The sequence below is a fragment of the Semicossyphus pulcher genome, unplaced genomic scaffold (genome assembly GCF_022749685.1).
Source record: "Semicossyphus pulcher isolate SPU_LCO1_2020_fin unplaced genomic scaffold, fSemPul1.0.p SCAF_1, whole genome shotgun sequence".
NCBI classification, from domain to species: Eukaryota; Metazoa; Chordata; class Actinopteri; order Labriformes; family Labridae; genus Semicossyphus; species Semicossyphus pulcher.
The window spans coordinates 18848646-18872140 of NW_027211603.1; the positions used below are offsets into that span (position 1 = coordinate 18848646).

The window sequence follows — 23495 nt, forward strand, 5'->3', positions numbered from 1 at the left end:
AACGCACGGAGGCGAAATGATGGGACGAAGTCATTCCACCTTTGAGCCGGCATCGGAGGTAGTACCAGAGACCCAACAGAGCCAGCAGAGCGGCTGTGAAGCATGCGCTACATCTCATGCAAGTTTTACTTCCAGAACGCTGTGTATGTGGGGCGGCTTTATGCCGGCGTTGCTCGGCCCAATGTAAAATGACAAAGGCTGCATGGCGGCGGAGCTTCTTTACGGCGCTGAGGCAGAATCGCAGTGTAAAATAGGGCTAGAGTTTCACACATGCCGAATTGTTTTGTTGAGTTTGACATCCAACTCTTGAGTTGGCCTCAAAATTAACAGCTGATTAGATATGTCAATTTTCTCAGAGCCATTTTTAAGCAATTTTTTCCCCAGATGTTATGAGATACATTAAAGTTGTCCAACATCTTTTATATGGCAAGTGAGAAACTCTTCATGAAAAAGGTCCTCTACAACAAGTCCAGCCCTAAACAACATAGATAACATGAAAATATAAGCCTGATGAACAAAGTGTAAACACCTTCGCCCTGTGTCCCTTTGGTACACTTTTGACTCACTCTTCACACTTCATTGAAAAGGTGTCTCAATGCTGTTTACTAACAATAGACTTGGCCTTTCCTTTTTTCACATAAACATAAATATCACAGATGCCTCATCACTCTTACCCAGGTCGAGTACCTATGGCTCCGTTAATGAAACCGCTAAGTCGAGGTGAGAAAAAAAAGAAAAGAAAGATTAGGCCCCTATAATTAGGCTTGTGACTACAGGCCGGTCTGCAGCCACGCTGGAGTGTAAGGCAGCGGCAGGGTTGATAAATGAAAGGAGACATGATGCACAGCAATGCTTCCTCAACCAATTAAATACAGCACCACACATTAATGATCCTTTATTCAGGGCCAAGAGTAGCTGGGCCGCGCATGTTGCCCTCCAGAGAAGCTGCTGAAAGTCTAACAGAGCATTATTACGACAGTCTGGCCTGCTCCACTGTGACCAGACGGCCTTACTGAGCCAGAAAGAACTGCGCAGGGAGACACGGGAGAGCACAAGCAAGGACACAAAAGAGTGCACCTTAGAGGCGATGTCTTTGTAAAAATTAACAGAAATATGTTTGGTTCAAAGGTTTCTGCAGCATGGATTTAAAGTCATACATTGCTCCAAAAAGCTACATTCTCCACAGACAAGGATAAACACATTCAGAGTACTGCGCACCATCCGTTATTGTTACATAACGACAAGCAGCTGGGGGTTAAATGCCCTGCTGCCATGCTCAGAGGGGGTCTGGTCTGCAGGTAACACATTCACCTTCACAAACTACTTTACAACTGATCATGGACACACATGCCCTTGATGCTGTTGTGTAGTTTCTTGGTGACAAAAAAACAATCGAATCCTTCAACACTACACATGCATAATTTAAACTGCCAGTTTCAGTATTGTGCAGTCTATTTAAACAACAAAGAAGACGATTAAAGCCAAGAGCCACTATAAACATTTTTCTTTTAGTTCTTACAAGGATGTTGCTCCTTATAATGACTGTTAGTCATATGGGAATAGTCAGCCTATTATCAAGTCAAAACCTGCAGTAAGACAAAAACTAATATTGCTGCATTTTCAGGGTTGATCATGCAATCATTCTAAACTGTAAAAAAAAGAGGAAATAAGTAAAGTTCAAGTGTAACAACTGTATTGATCTCAGAGGAGGTGTGTGTTTTGCATCTGTCAGAGATATTTTTAGTCACACAAACACACACAGACATGTAACGCCCAAAGGACCATAGTCACAAAGACAAACAGCGACATGTTTACATGCAAACATCCAGTTTCCTCCCCTCTTTCTTTCACACACACAATCATTTTTACACTTGGTTAATTTCATGTAAATACAGCATTAGTTCAGTGGATACATTTACCTAAACGGTCCAGCTAAAGCAGCTACATCCTTGCTGCACTGTGAAGAAACTCCAATGCAACAGGCTTTAACAAACACAGCCCATTAGCTGCCCATTAGCTGCCTATTAGGCTCTCAGCTAATTGACTGTCGTTAATCAGTTAATGAAGTTCAGAACAGCCATTCCCACTGCTCATAAATAGCTTCATGTATGCAGACAGATCGATGTGAGGTGCTACAGGTACAGTATGTTGCGCATGGTCATCTGGCTAGGACAAAAGTGAACACTAGAGGGTGACTGTGAGGAGTGAGCAGGAGTGCATGGTAAAGAGAGAAGAAGTGTGCCATCATTACATTTGTGAGGGGGCTGCCACATGAGAATCGGTCCAGTGAAAATACAGACTTTTTTGATGAAAAGCATGAAAAGGTAGGTGACAAATTGTGATATTATTCAGCCAGCCTAACCTCTGTTTTGAGTCTCTCCTAAAGCTAATTTTCTTCACCAACCACTGGGGGAAAATAAACACAGCTGTGGCCTGGGTTTGAGAATTGTGCAGAATACAGAGTATGGCTTTAGCCTGGCTCTGTGTCCATCAGGCCCAATGACTGAGAAGAGCAGGCAGTGATTCTAACTAGGGCATCTGCCCCTCTTGCATCTTTAAGTGTCAGCTCGGAGGGCAGTCACTCAGCAAGATCTATGATGATTTTTTAAGGGTCAGCACGGTGTGCAAGAACAAGCCAGCATCAGCCAAAGTGAAAGCAAGAGGCCATCCATCCACAGGGGGGACACCCTTCAGGATAAGCAGCTAACTCCTGAACTACAAACCAACAGACGGCGGTTGTGGATCATTTTCAGATACAGTTCCTCCTCTGCAGGTTTAGTGTTAAATAAAAACACAAGTACACTTTGGTTCTGAGGTAGTCAGGATAGCGTTAAAGCAACCTGTGTAGCTACTATCAGTTCTGACTTTTCACTCCAACAACATAGAGAAGGAAAAGGTCCACTTGGGCCTAAAAACTGATGGATGTTGTGTCCTGGTTCCCAGATCTCTAAAAAGTGGTCTGCGTCCTTTTTACCGGTGCGACCAAAATACCAGAATAAAATGCAGAGGAAGGTATGTTACCCAGACGATGGCACTATCCGGTTGATAAGTTGTGATGTCACGTTTCCGCATTAAACCGTTTCCAGGTCCAAGCCGCTACAACGCCTCCTATTTACAATTTGCCGCAGTGTTGAAAACGAACTTGATTGTTGTTAACGCTACGTTACGGACATACATCGTCATAATCACCATTTCAGCTGCCACCCTCACAACAATCAACGTAACCGTAGGCTGCCAGCTACCACTAGCTACAGCACCGTAAGCTAGCAAGATTACAAACTCGACGTGGCGAAAACAGACGTAGGCTGTAATGTATGCGAGTTTTAAATGAAAATATATTGAAATAGTGTTGAAATAACTTGTATACACGTTTTTATTAATAAATAGCTATAGAAAAGAACAGACTGCGTCTTATATTTCGATGCGATTTATATTCCGGATTTCACGTTATTATAATGTTGGGTTCATTGGTATCATGATGGCCAAAACTAACCTATAGTTAAAAAGATAGTCACGTTATAAAAAACTACGCTTTAAACCACACATAAAGCCACCTCAATCATAAATCTGAACAAATCAGAAAAATAGTAGTAAGCAGTGTTTGATTGGTCCTCCCAAAAGAGACTCTTCTACAGACTAAAAGTATCAATGGCATCTAAAGAGTGACGCTTCTTTAGGTGCTGTATGATTCATCTTCACCAGAGCAATGAAATGCGTTTTGCATATTGAATAGCTCAGCACTTTTGTGTGCTTTTTACGCTGTGTCACAAACAGAAATTGGTAACCCTCTTCTATATGGCTTGTTTTTTTCGCTGCAGATGTACTGAGGGATGACGCAGTGCTCTCTGAATCAGAGATGGCACAGCAGGTCAGACACCAGGCAGCGAAGTGAAGCTGAATTGTGCAAAACAAGCAAGCCGGATGATGCCATTCATTAATGGGAACATTGGTGCAAACTAAAGAGCGGAGCTGAGAGGAGGTCCCTAAGGATGAGAGAGGGAGAGAGAGAGAGAGCTAGACAGAGACAGTGAGCGAGGGGAGGAAAGAGGGAGGGATGAGAAGGAGGGGAATTCAGCAAGGGGCTGACTGCCAGACCTTTACAACTCCTTCATTATTGAAGCAGTGCGAAGTGAGAGCAGGGCCAATGCCGGCATAAAAAAGGGAACTCACACAGAGGCAACTACATACATCTGCACACTAGCAAAACAGAGCAGGTCAGCCAGCCTTCAGGATATGATGAAGTAAGGATTTTTCTTCTCCTGCTGAGATTTCCACCTCCTGCTCAGGGCGAGGCAGGTGTCTGTGGAGTGAATCTCTGCTGGAATGGTAGAGGCATGGCACATGGGTTTCTCCAGACAGAAAAAGTGAAAATCATGAACTAACAAATAAGCTTCAACAGAATTTCTAAGGGTGATTATTTAGTCGACACAGGCAGATGTAATCACTGAACCCTACATCCATTTGATCTGAGAGAGAGAGCTGTCTTATGTGGACTGAGATGATTCAGAATCCTTCAGTTTCTGCATTTCATCCGATTGCAGTTGTTAATACTCACAAATCCACTCATGTCAGCGCAGCCAATCATCAAGACAATCAGAGTGACTGCTGGGCTGTGAGACAGAGCAGACCACGAGCCGCAATTGACAAAAAAAATCCAAAAACATGTTGATGGAATAAATGAAAATTCAATGCTGTTCGTGGAAAAATGTACACTTACCCACCCTGCCCACAAATACATCTAATATCTGTCACTGAATGGACAAAAAGGGATAAACAGAGAGATCAAAGGCCTCTCTTAGTTCGGTTTCTCTATGATTACTGAATCTTATTCCTCGGGTATAAAACCACTTTAGTCATTAACAAATTGTGTTAATGAGCGATTGCAGGACAAAGCAGAGTAAACAAGCTTTCGGCTTGTTCTTCTAGGCAGTCAAATTGTCCTCTGTATTTTAAACTACAACAAAGTATCATCGTTATTTAAGCCTACCTTTCATACAAAAAAATAATAAAAGTGATTCACATTTTTTTGTATATAACATTGGCAAAAAAATACAGTCATTTGGAAATGTATTAGAATACAATGCCGTATTTATCACGTTGTGAGTTATTAAACGTTACGTTTATGTACGTCTGGAATTGAACTGGCCCTGGCTTTCCTTCAGACTGCACCTGCAATGTGTGAGAAACTCTACCATTGATAAAATTATATCTTAATGTTTTTGCCTCAGTGAGCCCAGATACAATGTTTATGGGGTGTGTGAATCAATTCAAGACAATTCAACGCACAAAAAATAAAATCATTTTGCAAAAGGATCCAGACAATTTAAAGCAAAGCTAAACACAGAAGCTGAAGCTAAACACAGATTTGATAGATTAAAACGTTATGATGCGTTGTAAGTTAATTAAAGTGACAGTAACTAACTTTGAGTGCCACATTATTTCAGACACTAAAGAGACAATAGCCCCAATTGTATGTCTGCTACGTCAACAATAGTGCACACTGAAAGATGCTACGTGCAGGGAACAATTGTGGATAGTGTTCTTTAGATCTGTTACCTGTCTTACTACCTTGGATCTGTTTCCAGAGACGCATGGGTTGATAAACCTTTGTATCTTGTCATAAAAAACAATCATCCATCAATCCCTTCCAGCTCAGCAAAGTGGAGGCTCTTTGAACTGGAGGCATGCTAACACAACATAAAGCTACATAGAGGCTACACTGCTACTGACAGAGGTGGTGATGTGTGGTTGCACTAATGACTTGAGGTTTAAGAGTCAAGCAAAGGAAGCCATCGCATCAAGAGGATTATGAAGATGGACTCTACAATAGAATGACTTGTATAGTTTTGAATCTTTCATCTTTGCTTAACCTTCTTTGTGAGCCTGTATGGCGGTAACGTAGCTTGACGCACTACAAAGTGAGTGATGACAGATATAAACACAGTTTCAATGGAGAGCTTTCTTCTTTAAAAGTTAACAGTCAGTTCAAAGAGTCGATTGCCCTGTCAACAGAAATTGAACGTTATAAAACGCTAGCAAAAGGTTCAATAAAAAAAGTCTCCACTGACAACACAGGCGTCCATGGCAACTAGCTTATGACTTCCCCCAGACGTGAACCTGTTTGCTGAACTTACAAATCAGTAACCAGAGAGCCAACCGCCGTCTCTGTTGACAGTGTGACTGACAATAAGATCTGTCAAAGTCAAACTGTGTTTGAGAAAGCATGACATGAAACAGAACCACAGACTTATCTTAACTATAGAAACTTTCACTTAATATCCAGATGTTTTATTCCAGGACTGTCTAAGACAATCCCTCACTCTTACCACAACAGGGCAATCATTGTGTCAGTTGTAACCACAAGGGCAAAGGGGTCATAACATTATTCCTTCATGCCATTTTACTGTCCTCTGTGGCACCTTTCACTGAAGCCAAATGATAAGTGATTCCATATCATCTTCCTCAAGAGAGTGTACAGTCTTTTCTACACCTAGGCACACCGTGTTAGTCCGACCACCCAGCTTCACCCTCTCTGCCAGTCAAACACTAAGATAAGTCCAAGAAGGTTGTGTCACGTCACAACAAATAATAGCATTCCAGTCACACTCACACAAAAAAATCCCTCCATATTTGACTGCTGAGCAAACACTCACCCACCCATCACCCCCGAAAAATATTCAAAGCCATTTAATCCCCAGAGAAAGAGGCAAGAGAGAGAAGGAAGGACAGCAAAGCAGAATAAAAGAGCATACTTTAAATTCAGACCTACTGTGCACTTTGGGCTGGCAGCGTTCCCACATGCTCCTGACACACTCAATCCAAGTACAACTCCCTCCTCCCTCTCTCTCTCTCTCCCAGCTCCTCCCCCGCCTCCTCCGCTGACCCCTCCTCCCCTTCCACCCACAGCGAGGACCGCCTGACTTCCTGTTTACCTCTGACCCTAAGTTATCTCCCGCCCCCCGCTCTTATCTGGCAGGTCTCCAAACAGACAGGCTGATGAGGCCGGATGCAAACAGTCAGAACGCTTGACAGAGGGAGCACGCCAGAGAGAGAGAGAGAGAGAGAGAGAGAGAGAGTGAGAGAGAGAGAGTGTGAATGGGTGTTGGGGGAGGTGATCAGGGAAAGTGTGTGAATGACACAGCCTATCACCATGTGGCCACTGAAGCAGCAGGTTTCCCAAGGGTTTTGTATGCGTGCAAAATGTGCATGTGTGTGGCGCATGTGGGTGGCGGGGTGAGGGCCAGGGTGATGCATGGTGTCGAGTTTCAGGGCTGATTATGGCATTGCCTGCCCAGTGTGGTTAGGAGTTATATAAACCTTAGAGAGGTCAGTAAGCAACAAAGCTAGAATATCAAACACACGTACACCTGCCAGCCCTGCTCCCAAGTGCACACACATATCCTAAGTCGCTTACTCGCGACACAGCTCGGAGGCCATGGCAGGGTAGAGAGGAGCGAAACCCAGTCAGATAATAAATCTAACCCAGCAACACGAGCAGACAGGGAGGAGGCAACTGCTCAGTGTCACTGCCAGGGGGCCTGTAGCGGCTACAGCGGCCCAGGCCATCAGTATCCATCAGTCTCCACTTCCATCTCTGTTTCTGGTCAGCAAAAGGAGCCGTTCGCACTATTTGAGCCTGAGCCTGATGAAAATGTCTAAATTAAGCAGGGGAAAGGACTGCAACACAGGCCATTGAGAAAGTTTTCTGAAGAATACTGTCACAACAGGAGAACATTTGTAGAATTTTACCAGAACAGACTGAAATCTAATGCAGCTTATATCACATCATCACATAGGAAACACATAACTACAACAGAAAGCAAGGCTAAATGGCAACATGGAAACAAATCAGACTTAGTTTTTTTATCTGCAGCATTGGATAACTGATACACTAAAATAAAAATAAGTCCTTTTAAGAAGATAGTAGGAGATGGTAAGAAAATGTAAAGAACCAGCTATACAATACAGATTTTAGAGTAGTGAAAATTACTCTTAAAGCTCCGAAGGTAAAAAAAGGGGTGATACCACGCCGGTTTGTTGACACCGAAAGAGGTTTCGCTGCTGTTGCTCCACAAATCTCCAGAACCAGTTTTCCTTTCGCCTTTGGGGCTCAGTTACAATTTGTACCCATATATAGCTCTAACAGATCCGGAGGGACTGTGATCAAGTACGCAACACATGAAGACGCAAATCTCCCATTGACAAAAACCCCAACTGGTTGTCCGAAATTGAATTCCTAAACTTAAAAAAAAACAAACTCTTAATTTCAATTGATTTTATGCAGTTCATGTTACCTGCTTTTTTGCAGGTGTTGCTAAAATGCTTCAGCCGTCTTGTGCAACTCAAAGTGCCGCACACTCCCTCCCACTCGCTGTCATCCTCTGCGGAGATGCTGTAATAAATTAGTCATGCTGCTGATTCAGTTGCTCCAGCCTTAATACAAACTTCACAGCTAATAGATGTTTGCTCAAAGTTCGACTGAAAAGTGAACCAGTTCCAGACAGCTAAGGAGCCTTTTTAGGAACAAACTCCAAACTTTGAGATTAGTAAGCAAATTCCAACATTAAGTTAAATAAATTGAGTTAAAAATTCAACTCTTGCATTGCTATGAACTACCAGAGCTCAGGGAAGCAGTAGCAGCTCTGTGCCGTTATTTGAATTTGAATTTTTAAGCATCGTCCTAAACAATAATTTTGAATGTATGAATAAAATCCATTTATTAGCAGCTGTACCGCAAAGCACTCAAAGGAGTATTGATTTGCAACATTGCCTGCAATGGTCTATTTCAACCATCACATATCAGATCTCACAATCATTTTGTCTGCAAGTGATACTGAAGAATTAAAAAATGCCATCCAGCTCAAGAGGGTCTAACTATATGCTGCTTAAATGAGAGGAAAGGCTTGAGTTCAACACAGATCTGTTCATTTGATCTATTGCAAAATACACTTTTAATCTGTTTAATCTGTGAATATCGCAACCTGGGACAACTACTCAATCTTGAATCCTGTGTGCTCATCGCAGCAGCAGCTGACCATTAAAACCATTGGAAATCCTAATTAGCCACATTCACCGCAGGATTGAGGAGTGGGCAGATCCCCTGATGCCTTGCCTGTTCAGCAAACACACTATCAGCAGGCTCTTCACACATCAGTGCACATGAATAGCACAGTCAGCCTGTAAGCATCAACACAGGGCTGGATGTTGACACAGACAGGGAGAGGCTCGCTCGTATGGCTGTGGTTCATGGCCCCATTTCAATCACGGACCTTTGCAGTGGGCAAATGGCCGGTGTGGATGAGCGCTAGGCAGACCACCAGTTGTGTTGTTGCCTGCTGCCTGTTGAGGGATAGTCGAGGCACTTCTCAACACACAGGTTTTCGCTCATGTGCATAGGTTAGGTTTCAAAAGAACGCCTGCTAGAAAGATGACATGGTTTAGAGAGATTAAAAGGAGTCACTTCAGTAACTTTACCGTTAATGAAAAATTAACATTAACTAGGGTAAGTGTATACTGAAAAGGTGGGGTCAAACAACACCTCTCTGATGCCAGAGGCAATAAGAACAACGCTGTCAGCCTTGTCAGTTACAGGGCCATGGAAAACTCAGGAGCTCTTATTAAAAAAAGTGTGAATTAAGTACAACAGCCTGGTTTGGAATCATATTTTGAGCACAGTCAGCAAAATGTGTTTAATTGGACACCATGTGTTTTTTTTTTTTTTTGTAATGAGATACTATCAAAAAGGAGGACAAGGAGGTGTTCACATCACATGTCTTTTTTTAAGTGGGCAGACCACGATGAAACATCTGTTGCTTTTGCTGCTGGTCATGTGTTACTCGTGGGCAAGGAGGCTGTGTGGATGCTGCTAGGTTACTATCCAACTGAGGTCCAGAAACCGCCTGAAGCCTGTTAGAGCCAGCTAATGCATTCTCCCAACCTCCCCCTCTTCTCTTCTCCCTCTCATGCTCTTCCTCTGTCTCTTTCCGTCCCTTTCTTTCATTAGCTCTCCTTTTTCCATGAGCTACAGCTCTCTCCATCTCCCAAACCCCCTCCCCCTCCCTGAAGTGCTAACCACTCTCCTCCAGCACGCTCTTTTTCTTCCCGCCCGCTCCCTCACTTGTGCACGTGCACTCAAACACACATATACTGACACACAGAAACTGTGGCAGCTACCACAACAGCATGCAACCTCCCCCACACTCCAGCGAGGCAGTGTGCAAGTGCCTCTGGCTTGCCCTGACCCACATCTTGATATAGCCCTAAGTATGCTTACAGCTAAGTCCTGAAGACACTCCTGCCACTCTTAGCCTAATCAGGCCTGACCTGCTGTCGGCACACAGGGCAGATACAGGCCAGGCTGGACAGACCATTATCATATTCAGAAAGCTTTCAGATGGCTCTAGATTCTGGCTCTCCACCTTCCCCCAATCCACCACTGAGTGCAGGTCTCCTTCTAGACCAGCACGTGTGCTATCTGGGATAGTTAGTTAAACATTACACAATGGCCAAATTCTCGGCTATGCTTTGCTGGGAAGGACACATAAAATAGCTTAATGTGAGCAAAGAAATACGCTCAAATATGAAAGCAGATGTATATGCAAAGATAACACTAAATCCTTCAATTAATTTCAAGTTGTTAACAGTTCCCCTCAATGACAACTCTGCTGCAGTTTGACTAAAATATTCTACAAGGCCTATTTGATATTGTAAACAACCAAAAAAGGAAACAAATACTGAAATCTTTAACATTGTTTTACCTTCCCTCCCTTGTACTCAACAGGTGGGGGTTTCCTATGCTCATCTCCCCTCTCCTGGCTGGAGTCGGCCCAAGAACAGTTGGATTCATCCTGTTGGCTGAGAGCAGCTTCCAGCTGGGGCATTAGGTCAGGCAGGAGGTCAGGAGGCTCCAGGCCTTCCAAGTCTCCACCCTGAGCCTGTGATTGCAGGAGATTGTCTCCCAGTGCTGGGTATCCATTAGTGTTGATGGCCCCGCAGCTCTGAGGCTGCTCAGAGGGCAGTTGGTTGATCATGCTGGGGTAGCAGCTCATAGATTCGCCAAACATCTCAGATGACTTGCAGTTTCCCTGGGTTTCTCCAGAACAACGGAGGGCCTGGAAAGGACATTCCTCTGCCTGGCTGACTGGGGCCCGAGTGTGTTGCTGACTCATAACAGCTGTGGATGGAAACTGACGTACTGTCCCCGATAGCTCAGGCACTGTAGAAGAGAGGGGTGCAGTGGTGGTGGAGGCGAGCCTAGCCGCTGAGGCAGTGGACAAAGGCTGCTGACTATGAGTGGGTATTTCTGGCTCTCCCGGGTAGGAAGGGTACTGAGCCGGCTGATAAGCAGTAGCAGAGGTAACTGCGCATGTTGGCATGGAGTGAACCATAGAAGAAGAATGCATGGGGAAGGTCAGGTGAGGGTCTTCAGGTCCTGATCCAGAGAAGGCTTGACCTCCCCTGGTCAACTGGTAGTTACCCTGCTGCTGCTGTGGTTGTAAGCATGTCCCACTCACAGAAGCACTTTGATGATTCAAATAGGGCTTACTTGGTAGAGCCCTTGAATGATACCTTGGTCCTCCTATAGTTAGTTGGTGGTGAACCTGCTGAGTGTGGTGAACTTGCGGTTGGCTCTGAGATTGACCTCCCTGGTGAAAGGAGAAATTATGATGTTGCTGTTGCTGCAGGGACAAAGTCTGTGTGTTCATCTGATGGTGCTGTTGCTGGCTTAACAGCTGCTGCCGATGACTTTGCTGTGGATGCAGCTGCTGCTGCTGCTGTTGTGGATGGTGACCCGGGTGGTGTTGTTGTTGCTGTGTTTGTGGTTGTCGGACATGTAGTTGCTGGTTGTGCAGTTGCTGCTGCTGATGACAAAGCTGTCGTTGCTGATGTTGCTGCTGTTGAGCTAAGGGGTGGTACATATTCCCATTCTGGTCTTGGTTTCCCCACATTGGACTGCTACTGTTACAGAACAGCCCATTGGATAGAGGGGCTTGGCCCATGGCTGCGTTGTGGTACTGGCCATGCTGATCTGCAATCATGCCACTGCCTCCACCACCTGTGCTCCCAGGACCAGAAAACACCTGCCCCATAGGATTCTGTCCCTTCATGCCAATGTAGTGACCCATCTCCTCACCGTAAACGGGCATGGCTTGTTGGGTTGAAACTGGTGGCATCATGTCTTGGTGCTTCCCTGGGCCTAGAGGCCCCACTTGGAGGGGCTCAAAGTCAGCACTGAGGTTTAGCTCATCCACGAGTGATGGTGCTGAGGGGAAGTGTTCCTCATCCAGCCCTTCTAAACCCCCAACAAAGAGGTTGGGGTCATTAAAGAAGTCCATGGCACAGCCCAGAGGTGAACTGGAACCTTTGAAACTCCACTGGATCCAATCTGGTCCCAATGAGCCTCACTGTCAACTGAACTACAGCATGTCCATTATAGTGTGCACCTGTCCAAAAACAGAGGGAAAGAATATTAAAACACAACGTTATTATGATAAGAAGTCATTATAACTGAGCATTAACCCCATCACATTAAATCATTTCAATCTGACATGACAACGTATTAAGTGTATTCTTTTCCACCATATCTATTTTGAATCATCCATTCCTCATTAGTGATACCTCTCTGCTGGCTAGTAGTAGATGCATGAATGCCCATGCAGCGGCAAAAGAGGCCTTCAAATGGCAGGTAATAGCTAGGTCAGAGGATCTGAGAGAAATTTGGCACTGTCAATTATCTATCAGCATTGCCTTTCATGTCTGTAGCAAAGCAGCTGGTGCAAACCAACCGCCAGTCATCAGCAGGTGCCTCTTCCTGTACCCCCTCTCATTTCACACACAGACACACACACACACACAGACTCACACCTCAACCCCCAACCACCTCAACCAATGAAGCAGCCTGCCCTGCTACTGCAGAATGTGTGGGAGGTGCAGACAGCTGATAGAATTTCAGCAGCTAGGGACACAGGCAGATGAGGTTCTTTGAGTGTGTGTGTGTGTGTGCGTGCGTTCTGCAACCACAGACCAGCGGAAGATGACAGAAGCTTACCCAGGTCAGTCATTATACGCTGACTTGCTATGCACCCAGGCACAAAAAAGCACAAATGAACTGCATTTCTCCAGAGTCTAAGCCTGGATTGTTGAGTTACTGGTTGTTTTCATTAGCTGATATATATTTCAAATGACAGTCAGGCTGATAAGCACTTAAACATAAAGAAATGTGGTATTTTCAGTATACCATTTTCTTAACCACACAGGGTTTTGTTACGACAGAGGCCTCTCTAAAATGTAAACAGCTGCTGGATAAATCCCAGTGCTGTTTTCAAACATATTTACACCTATAAACTAATCTAAATAACAGTATGTTTTAGTCCCAGCAGTCAATCCAGAATGTGGTAAATTAATTAGAGTCTTTCCACCTCTGATACTAAAATGTGGTATCGGAAAGTATGCCAGTCATGCACCAATCCTATGCCATATATTCGTTAGCCTCCCCACAAATCAAGAGGTTTAAGGTATATTATCTTATAGTTATGACAAAAAACAACAGTGTGTTGCTTAAGGAGAGTGTAATTTTCGTGAAAGATATGTTACTCATTCTTTGTATTGGAATTGGTGTACGGAAGGAAAAAAAAATCTGCTGTTTACTGTAATTAAGAGCGCACACAGTTCCTTCTATGGCTCACTGCCATGCAACCAGGCATGTACAATGTGCATTGTCACTCTTCCCAACACTATTGTCAACAGATACAAATAAAAATATTTGCACACAGGGATGAAGTCTGTCCTGTTTTCGGTTTGGGTTGTGCTTCCAAATTCAGGTTTACTCCCGTGCTTTGTTTACAATTCTGTTTATTGGGGAATCACAGGAATGTCCTGATATGTGACTCTCCCATTGGTTCCATTTTATCCTTTGGATGCCTATCCTCATAGACAACATGCTGATGAATTGTCTAACACTCTGTCAACAAGCAAAACAGAAGGACTGTGAAATCACTGCCTAAGAAGAGACAGACAATACTGCTTGAATGCAAGTTAAGAGAGGAATATGTGCGAAATTGCCCAATCTCAGGTCAAATTTAAATTCAATTTCAGTGTGTCACACAAAGTTTTGACACAAATTATATTAATTGAAGCTGTTCAGAAATAATTTCGGTAGTCACTCTCGGGTGTGTGCCAAAAGCAGGACAATGTAATGTGCTTCTGTCCTTATCTTTCATAAACACAGAAAACTTGACAGTCAGGGTGCTGGTATATCTCAATTGGTGGAGCAGGCACCCTACCCAGAGACTACAGTTCTTGAAGCATTGGCCACGACTCCCACCCTCGGCCCTTTGTTGCGTTTCATTCCCCACTCTCTCCTCCTATTTTTTCCTGTCTATCTTCAGCTGTCCTGTCAATAAAGGTGAAAATAGCCACAGAAAATAATCTTAGGAAAAAAACGTTAGTATCGTTATCAATGATTTTCAAAACGTCTTTGTTTGACAGAAAATTTGCTGTTTGTTAGATTCACAGAAAGTCTTAGACACAGCTGCACATGCGTGTCAAGCTGAGGCGAAGACAGAAGTTCATCCAAGCAGGGATTGACAACTGTAACTGCTGGTAAAGCAGTATGAACCATATGAAACCTTTAGTATAATGTGTTTAAAACCAATATATGAATAGCATCCTTCCTGGTGACCGTTTATCAGTGCAGTTTATCACTGCACAGCCTGCTAGACAAGATCCTACTAACCTTAAAACACCCCCAATCTGCCCCTGAGGCACAGACTTGTTCGCCTTCCAGCTGTTTCCTTCATCATGACGTTGAGAGAACCATCCAAACACGTGCAACTCATGTCTTACATCAACAACACCTGTGTACATAACTGTACCTAGGTCGCCATTGCATATTGGGACTTACAGTACGTTACACAACTGGCCCCTTCTGAACACCTTAGTTATCAAACCAATAAGTTAAGGCTAAAACAAAATCAAAATTTTGGTATAAAGTTTGACACGTTTGGGTAAAAAGTGGGCTAAGAGTTGCTGTTACTGGTGGCGCATTTCATTAAGTAGCCTACTTAAGACTCTTAAATTGTTGTAATAGTTTCCATTCTATCAATTAACACAAGGCAACAGGTTCGTCGTGTTTTCATAGCTTCGGTCTTCCCTTCATTTAAATGACACCGGACTTACCTCTGAAGTCAGCGACATCCTTTAGCCTACATCTTCCACTCAGCAATGGCTTCAGCTCTTGCCAGCGCTGTGTTTGATAAGCCGGCGAGGCGGCAATTTGTTGCGCTACTTTAAACGCTGCTCGCGAAGTAGAAACAAATGTAAATGCACGCGGGAGTTTTGATTTAAAAATAAATTTGTTAGCCCCGGGTTGTTGAGACAAACGGTTAACACGTGCTCCTCACCGAAAGGTCCACTTGGAAATCCACGGGATTCAAGAGGTGTCGTGACGCTTCCTCACCGAAGAAGAGGAGGAGGGGGAGGAGGCCGGAGATGGATGGAGAGGTCGACAGTGATGGTGTCCATGATTATAATGCTAGTAGTGCTCAACTGACTTTCCTTTTAATTTGAAGTAAGGATACCAACGCAATGGCCCAGAAAGCGGTCACCGCGTCCATATACAAGTGCAGTTCTGACTGAGCCCGACTGGTCGCTGTCAGTTCAGGACCACCGCGTACCAAGAACCACGGAGGAGTAGGCTACTTTGTAGCCACGCGCATTTTTAAAATTTACCCGGCAAACTTTGCGAAACAACAATGACACTTACTGATTTATGAGCGAACATACGGGAAACTAGTGCAGACAAGTTTGGCAAGTCACCGGTCTTATTTCTGCGAGTAAGATACTCACTCAGCAAGGCGGTGTGTCATCAGACAGCTGAGGCGAGCCCCACTCACTGACTGTCACACATTTGACAGCTCCTTGCCTGAATGAAACTAAACCTCGCGAGTCTCAAACATCCCTCAAAAAACACAGAAAGAAGTGTTAATTCTTACCTGAAACGAACACTAAAGTAAAACTCCAGACGTGAATACAGGGACAGTGTTATCGGCGAAGTTGTGACTGTGTTGTTAGTTGTACTCCTGCTGGCGACCACGGCACAGCGGCTCTACCGCTGCTGCTGACGTGACTCTGATAACACTGCATTTGCATAAAAGTGACCCTCTCAGTGATTGGACCACGGGCAATTTGCCACTATTTAACCTTTCCTTTTAAAATTAAAAACTGGCTCCCCCTGGACGAATACTTTGGAATCGGTGCCGCCCACAACCAGCCCAAGAAAGCAGCTGATTAAATAATGGATTCGTGTCAAAAGTCCTTATGTTGACAGAGTGCATAAGATGGCCGCGTACAAGCCAGAGCCAATCCAGAGAGGTTTTACTTTCGCACATGCACCGAAGTCTCTCTTAAACGCAAACATGACAGGAGTGGTAGAGCTGCTCTCCTCTGCGGGTACATACCGACCTCTGCTGGCTAAAAAGGGCGACAGCCCTCATACTTACTTGATATATTTATAACATTTTCTAATCTCTTAAGGCAAAAAAGTATGAGAACACTTTTCTAATGTCCTGAGTTTGCCAGTGACCAAGATATTCTGCAAGGCCTGCTTAATACGTTAAATATTATTTTTTTAAATGTCCAAATTGAGAACTCATTCAACATTGTCTGTGTAATATCCTTATACAAGGTATTACAGAACATTTACAGTTGTCATGAGTTCAATGTGTAATTAGGGGAGACATGATTCTTGGAGTGACAGTAGAGACCAAAAATAACCTATTAGGATAAACTTTTAAGAGGTAAACTTTGCTTCCATGTAAAACACTGCCAATGTGCTGCTGTTAAATTAATATACATACAACTAAAATCACAAAAAAAGTCCAATTGTGTTTTTGATCACTTTATTGATTTCAGAGGAAAGCAATTAAATCTCATAATTCTTTAATGCAGAAATGTCTTCCAAAAACTGGAGCAGGAATGGGTCCAAAAAGTACACATTCATACTAGGGTTGGAAGATGTCAACAGCCCAAATGACAGCATATGAGGTACACTGGTATTTTGTAGTGTCTTTGCCTTTCGCTGCAGTTAAAGATTAAACAGGTAAAGCACCATATCTGCTATTCTTATATAATAGTCATGTCCATTCAGCCAGAGCCCTCTACAAAGTTGTCTGGCACAACAACATCAAAGAAAGGTATATTATTGTAGCTGGTTGAAAACTCTACTTACAACTAAACCTTAGCAAAATACATGTCTGATTTTTTGTCAGACCTTTGTAGGAGTCCTGCAGTAACTTCTTTGACGAAGAACAAAAAAATCTGTAAGGAAACTTAAGTAACATTTGCAAAGAAAGCTAAGAAACCCAGGATTCACGTAGAAAACCCAAGCATTGATGCAGACACATCTCTTAAAGTCAAATCCGAGCACAGCATCCATTATTTACACATCAAACCTTTAATAACCAATGGTACGTAAAACATTCAAAATGATTGAAATCAGACAAAATAAAATACACAAGCTTACTTATTTAGCATCTTATTAAAGATCCACACTTTCCTGCTCTGCTTTATATATTAGGAACTATGTAAGACAACAGTTTACACAGTGGAATTAAAAAATAAATCATTGTCCAATGAAACAAATATAAAAATATGTCAATAAGATTGGGTCATGGGAAAAGGTGGTGATTTGGATGCTTCATTCACACAGCTGTGACTAAAACATTCCAAGTCTGACAAATGAACAGTCCTGAGCCAATTTCAACAAGTGGTATAGATCATGTTGTCCACTATACTTACCGTATGATTGCAAATTGCTTCTCATACTTTCAGCTCCTTTTGGGACAGTATGTTACAACACCTTGCCCAACATGTGCATGGATCTGAAAATCTAAATGGAAAAGCTCTTTGCACTGCATTACAGTCTAAATGATGTTGCTGAGACATCCATTTGTCGTCATTGATTTACATATGATACAAACGTTGTTTCCTTATTCTAAAGCTGTTTGAGGAGATGCCTACAAAGCTTTTAAAGCTGAGCAATAACGTGGAGATTTCATATAAAGTTCTCCCAACTGTTTCGAGGACCCAGTTCCCATAAACAGCTGAGGCAAGCCAATAGCATGGCATCTGATGCCCATGAATCCCTCTAGTGGCTGCTGCTAGGACACTGCAGGCTCAGCTCTGGGGAGGGCTGTCATCTTTGCTGAAGGGCTGCGTCGATCCAGGCTTCACCCAAGACAACCCTGACACCTGCGTTCCCTTGTGGTGATCCTCCGGCCGTCTCTAGAGAAGCAAAAGCAATTAACAGTTACATAACAGGCACAGCTCAACCAATCAAAGTGCTGATGGCTCACACTCTGGCTTAACCAAACCCTTTGGGTTTTAATTCTCAGGAGAACTGCAGTAGACTGCACTCTCCCGCTTATATATGAAGGACAGCAATCTGAGAAGTAAACTTGCCTGATTTTTTTAAAACTTACTTTGTATGTGAACATTCGCTCTTTTGCTTCTTCATGAACGGCTGGGTTCCACGGAGAAAAACTATGAAAGTGGATAAGAGTGGTAATGTGAGATAGCACCTCTTACAACTACATACATAGGACCACAGGATGTTTATTGTAGTGGAGAGGCTTGAGGGATGTTGAAAGTGGGACCAGTTCGCCTACCTTATTGCGTAGGGATCATCTATCTTGGGCTGGTCAAAAAGATGACTGTTGCATAGTTTTACACTGTCCACCACTTTGCTTTTGAACAAATGCACATCCTTTTCGTATCTGAAAGTAAATAAACAGTTATGCTTTTGGACCCTTGTGAGACATGGCTTATACGTGTCCTCACCTACACATAAAAAGTAACATTTTTAAGACTGGTTCATGGTTCTTTTTTTTTTAAGATTAGTAGTACATTTGAGAACTGCCTAAAAATAAAATATGTGTAAATATTCTTAGTAGTCAAGGATAAACTAAATACTGGTCTGTACAAAACAATATGAAATATTCTAAGTGAATGGCTTATTAATATCACGTCACATTTTAATGGTTCATCTCTTACTTAAGGATAAAGTAATTGAGAGGAGGCTTAGACACTCACAGCACTGCAGCCTCTGGGTTCAGTGGTTCTGTTGTATTGATCTTGTAGAAAATTGTACGGGCGTACATCAGCACTTGCCAGATGTGGTTGTGATTCCGTCTACAGAAAACATAAGCATTTGACAAAACCATTAAACCCTTTTCCAGGAATTCAATCACGAGATGGTTCCCGTCTTCATGTGAAAAAACAGAGTCAACATATAAAATGACCACAATTAAAAGTTAACACCGGAAGAACTGTAGTTACAATTATAACCATATTCTGACGGAGTAAATACTTAAGTATAAGAATTTGGTTTATATTCCTAGATACTGTCACTCTGATTTGAACACAATTACTCTTGAAGCATTACACAAACTGAATAATTTAGTTCAAGAAAATATTTGTCTAAAAAAAAAAAAAAAAATGAAGGCAACAGGTGAGTTAATTGTGCGAGTTGAAAACAGAGGCATACCTCCATTTGGTGAAAGCCCTCCTGACATCAAGCTCTCCAGACACAGGGTCAACAAGAGGGTGGAAGACTGGGATGTCAAATACCAGTTTCTGGAACAAAGCATAAAAAACGATGACTTTTCTGTAAAACCTTAACTTGTTATAGCTCTTAAGAGTCATTTTATTTCTTTTGTAGTAGTCAAATTATTTAAAAGTTTACAGCTTTAACACAAGACCATTGACTCTGACCTTTCAAGCCCCAGACTATACGCAGAAATACATGGATGAATACGAAACCTTTTTCTTGTAAATAAAACTACACTCAGAGCCCTTTCATTGTTTTTGCCGTTTTGTTTTTGTACACAGTGAAAAGCACACAAAATAATGAATAATTAATTAATAATAACTTTTCCAGTGAGTACACTATACTTACAGGACATTCTCCATCTGGGTAGTTATCTGGAATATACACAGTGAATTTGAAGACTCCATCCTGGTACAAGCCATGTCTGATGAATATGACCCCAAACCACACTAAACAATGGGAAACAAAAAGGTATTTGGGTAAGTTAACTTTTATCAACACAGGTATAAAGTATGCTGAATCAAGTCTGGTAAGTGCACACGTTTTCGTGACAGTGCAGAGGCTGCACAGCAAAATCATATTTTGTGTAGAATATGTTCATGATGTGATTTTACAGAAACGGTTAATGCTATAAAAATTAAAATAAATGTTTGACTCAGTTCAGTTTTTTTGTTGTAAATGTTCGGGATAAAAACCACAATAAGTGTGTATATAAAACATGCATGCTCTTCAAAAAAAGGGTCCTTACTTAGTGCCGATTTGTAGGATGGCTGGACGTAAATTCCCGGGAGCTTCTGCTTGATCACCAGTGTGCTGCAGGCCACATAGCAGAAAGTCAGGTTATAAGCATTCCTTTAATTTGGTAACAAATATTTATCTAACTTAACACAGACAATGACTTTAAAAAATGCTACCATTATATTCTAAAAAGGACACCACGTATAAATGATACTAGACCATTACTTACAACTCAGCCAGCAGAGAGTACTCCAAGTAAAAGGGGCCGTAGGAGGCGTGTGTGCCATTGGCTGACTGGGCTGGAGTGCCAGTTGACGCAGGCTTAGTAACGGGGGCCGCATTCTTGGGGATGGGAGGAAGCTGTTTTTTGCCAAAGGACAGTCGGGCTGGGCTGGCTCTCTGCTCGTGCCCACTCTGTTCCTCGTTGTCAGATCTCTGCTGTTTTGTATGAGAAATATAACAGCAATTTCAACACATCAGCAGTAAAAAAAAAAATAAATAAATAAATAAATCAGGTTTATGTATAAGCAGACAAAGGGCCATATACAAAAACTCTGCTGTTTATGAGCCATTGTGCTTACTCCGAGCAGAGCAATAGCCTAGGCCAGTGACAAATCTATCAGGTTACGCTTTCCATCTTGAATGCAGCGCATCAGGAAGTAGTGTGTAGACAAGAACATGTGCAGTCATCATAGTTTCTTACTGATGTTAGGAATGATAAGACAATTTACAGCTCACGGTCACTGTTTACACCATCACACAGCTGCAGGATGCCAGGTATGCATCAGGAAGTCACAACCAAAGCTGCTGACTACAAGTATGCCAAGAATGCGTACAGTAATCGGCACTAATAAAACGGATCTAGCTCACAAAGTCATTGAAGTCAGACTTGACTGCTGAATGTTTTTGAAATGTTCCTCTGACTAGGCAGGACAAAAATTAACTCACACCCATACAGAAAGAACAATGTTTGCCTCCACCCTACCTCACCAGGGTTGCACCACCATGACAAATTCATCCCCCCTTTGTTTGTGAAAATTTAGTTGAGCACTGCCACTGTACTGAGTAAGTAGGGCTTACAGGTTTCCTACACATAGGAGATGGACTTAAGCTATCAAAAATTACAATGTTCAGTCAAACACACAGTATTGGAAAGTAGTCAATATCAAAAGGTGAATCTCTCTTCCAAAAATAAGAGACCAGAGAAGTACAGAGACTTAATCTTCATATTTCCAGAATTCTGATGATGCTGATATAGTATTGTTTGGGAAACTTATTGGGAAAGAAAGTTAAAACTTCAGCGCCGTTTAATCTCCCTTTGTTTTTCTGCAAACATTTATATATTGGTATTTACATATAATGCAATAACACCTTTGAGGAATCCTTCATGAATTAATATATTTGGCGCACGCATATCAATTTGATGGACAGTGATGTATAAAGCAAATAAGTTTTATGCATTTTTTTAATAAACTAAGTTGAATGTGTAAGCTGTCAAATGCATTTCAAGTCTCATTACTTTGAAAAGGGTCTCGTCTTCACAATAGAATGTATCCAAAATCAGGTGTGATGGTTTTGGCTTTCCCACACAGTGCGTTTGTTTTCCGGTTGGTTTTCAGTTCTTTTGAACACATCATAGCCCCTTGTTTTGAACTTTACCTTACGACTTGTATTGGCCGACATGCTCCAGAAGGGGTTAAGGTTCATTACTCATTAAGAGGTTCGGATTGATGTCCCTCTTTTTATGTCGGTCCCACTACACGTGCTGTCCGGGCCATCCGCTGCTGTGATGGAGACACGACACATGAAACAGGACTGTTGCTGTTAAGGTCATACATGCACAGAAACAACTTATTAAAACAGACATCAGTGATTAATGCTAACCCAATAAAATGTAGCCAAAATTGTGGCTACAGTACATAGCTGCAACTTGACAGCTACCATAAAAGTGTTTTCACGTTGAATGCTGATAGAGTTACAAAGTGAGAAACATTATCGGTTAAGTGACTAACCTGCAGTGACCTAAAAGGAGCGAATGTTTGGGTTAGCTTAGCTTTGTGCTAACTTGGCTGTTTCATGGGGTATGCCAACTGTATCATTGCGGTTGACATTGATAAAGTATGTTGTTAGCTAAATTATGCTGTCACGGGATGGTAACATTAAAGACCCTCTTTAAATACCATGAACATTTGCTCTTAACATAGTTATCTAGCATAGATAACGAGTTATAGTCATCCGACACAGCCTGGAGTTATTGTGCTAACGGTGCGTTAGCAAACATTATAGAGCTACGTTAGCTAAGCTAGTTAAAACCAAGGGCTCGGATCTAACTAAAGACTTTCCAGTGCCTTAGACGATCTAATGTTACAGTTAATATAAGAACACTGACGTTGTCACCTGTTTTCGTTCACTCACTTAACGTTACCTTTAACATTAGCTTACAGTGCTACCTGCTGCGTTGCTAATAACTTGACTATTCCTATAATTTCAATACTTGCACGTAAGACAGCTTACTGACGCAACTCACCGTATCTGATGTAAGCTGTAAAAGTCTCTTTAACAGAGATGTTAACGTGTCTCAAGGTATATTTTTTTCCAGAAGGTGCTCAGCTGTTCGCCATTCCGGCTAACAAGCTAACGTTGGCTAAATACTTTGACAGACACACAAACCGGAGTTCAATCTAACTTAATTAGGGGCGTTTCTAAAGTGAGAAAGGACTCTCATTGGTCTCTGAGACAAACGTCCTCGCATTTGATTGGCTGGCTCTTCTGTCATGAGAAAAGTGAAATAACGCGTTTCTGAGAAGGTATGTAGAGGGTGCAGTATCCCAGTATTTGTAGAGGTGGATTGCTGTCAATCAAACGGTAGGCTAAGTGCATTTGTACTGTTTCTGTTAAAAACCAAGAATCTTCATATATATAACCGTGTCATAGCCTATAGGATAATTAGAAAATAAAAATATACACTTTACGACAGGCATTTTTACTTGTCATAGCAGGAAGAGCAGTGGAGCAGGTTAAAACCTTTACATTAGCCTTATTCCATTAAGTTTCCCAGTTAGCAACGACGGAGGGGCCTTGGCAGTGGTAAGCCAAGTGGGATGCAGTGGTAATTGATGTTATTGAATCCACCTGTGCGTTTCCCACTATG

At 42.5% G+C, this 23495-nt stretch overlaps 2 protein-coding genes across 4 annotated transcripts in view; both read right to left on the minus strand.

Moving 5' to 3' along the window:
- The window catches only part of chd9 (chromodomain helicase DNA binding protein 9), a 60926-nt gene extending 48591 nt beyond the window's left edge, over positions 1 to 12335 (minus strand). The window contains exon 1 of the mRNA XM_069661272.1: positions 10758 to 12335. Within this exon, the coding sequence (XP_069517373.1) occupies positions 10758 to 12335 (1578 nt within the window). The remainder of the gene's footprint in view (positions 1 to 10757) is intronic.
- Positions 12336 to 17431: 5096 nt separating this feature from the next.
- Positions 17432 to 22983, minus strand: aktip (akt interacting protein). 3 transcript variants are annotated; one of them, XM_069657975.1, is made up of 10 exons: positions 22872 to 22983; positions 22004 to 22125; positions 20574 to 20782; positions 20355 to 20419; positions 19955 to 20055; positions 19544 to 19632; positions 19090 to 19188; positions 18666 to 18773; positions 18480 to 18540; positions 17432 to 18282 (listed from the first exon to the last, which is right to left on the minus strand). In XM_069657975.1, the coding sequence occupies exons 2-10, from the start codon at positions 22049 to 22051 to the stop codon at positions 18175 to 18177; spliced, it is 888 nt and encodes a 295-aa protein (XP_069514076.1). In that variant the 5' UTR covers positions 22052 to 22125; positions 22872 to 22983; the 3' UTR covers positions 17432 to 18174. The 3 variants fall into 3 exon arrangements, with proteins under 3 accessions (XP_069514076.1, XP_069514077.1, XP_069514075.1); XM_069657976.1 differs by having other exon boundaries at positions 20574 to 20779; positions 22004 to 22128; XM_069657974.1 differs by having other exon boundaries at positions 22004 to 22128.
- Between the last annotated feature and the right edge of the window lie 512 nt (positions 22984 to 23495).

Coding starts and splice junctions, on each gene's coding strand:
- aktip (XM_069657975.1), bottom strand. CDS start 22,051: ATGAACCTTAACCCCTTCTGGAGCATGTCGGCCAATACAAGTCGTAAG. Junction 18,541..18,665: donor GATGATCCCTACGCAATAAG/GTAGGCGAACTG, acceptor CCACTTTCATAG/TTTTTCTCCGTGGAACCCAG. Junction 18,283..18,479: donor AGCGAATGTTCACATACAAA/GTAAGTTTTAAA, acceptor TTGCTTCTCTAG/AGACGGCCGGAGGATCACCA.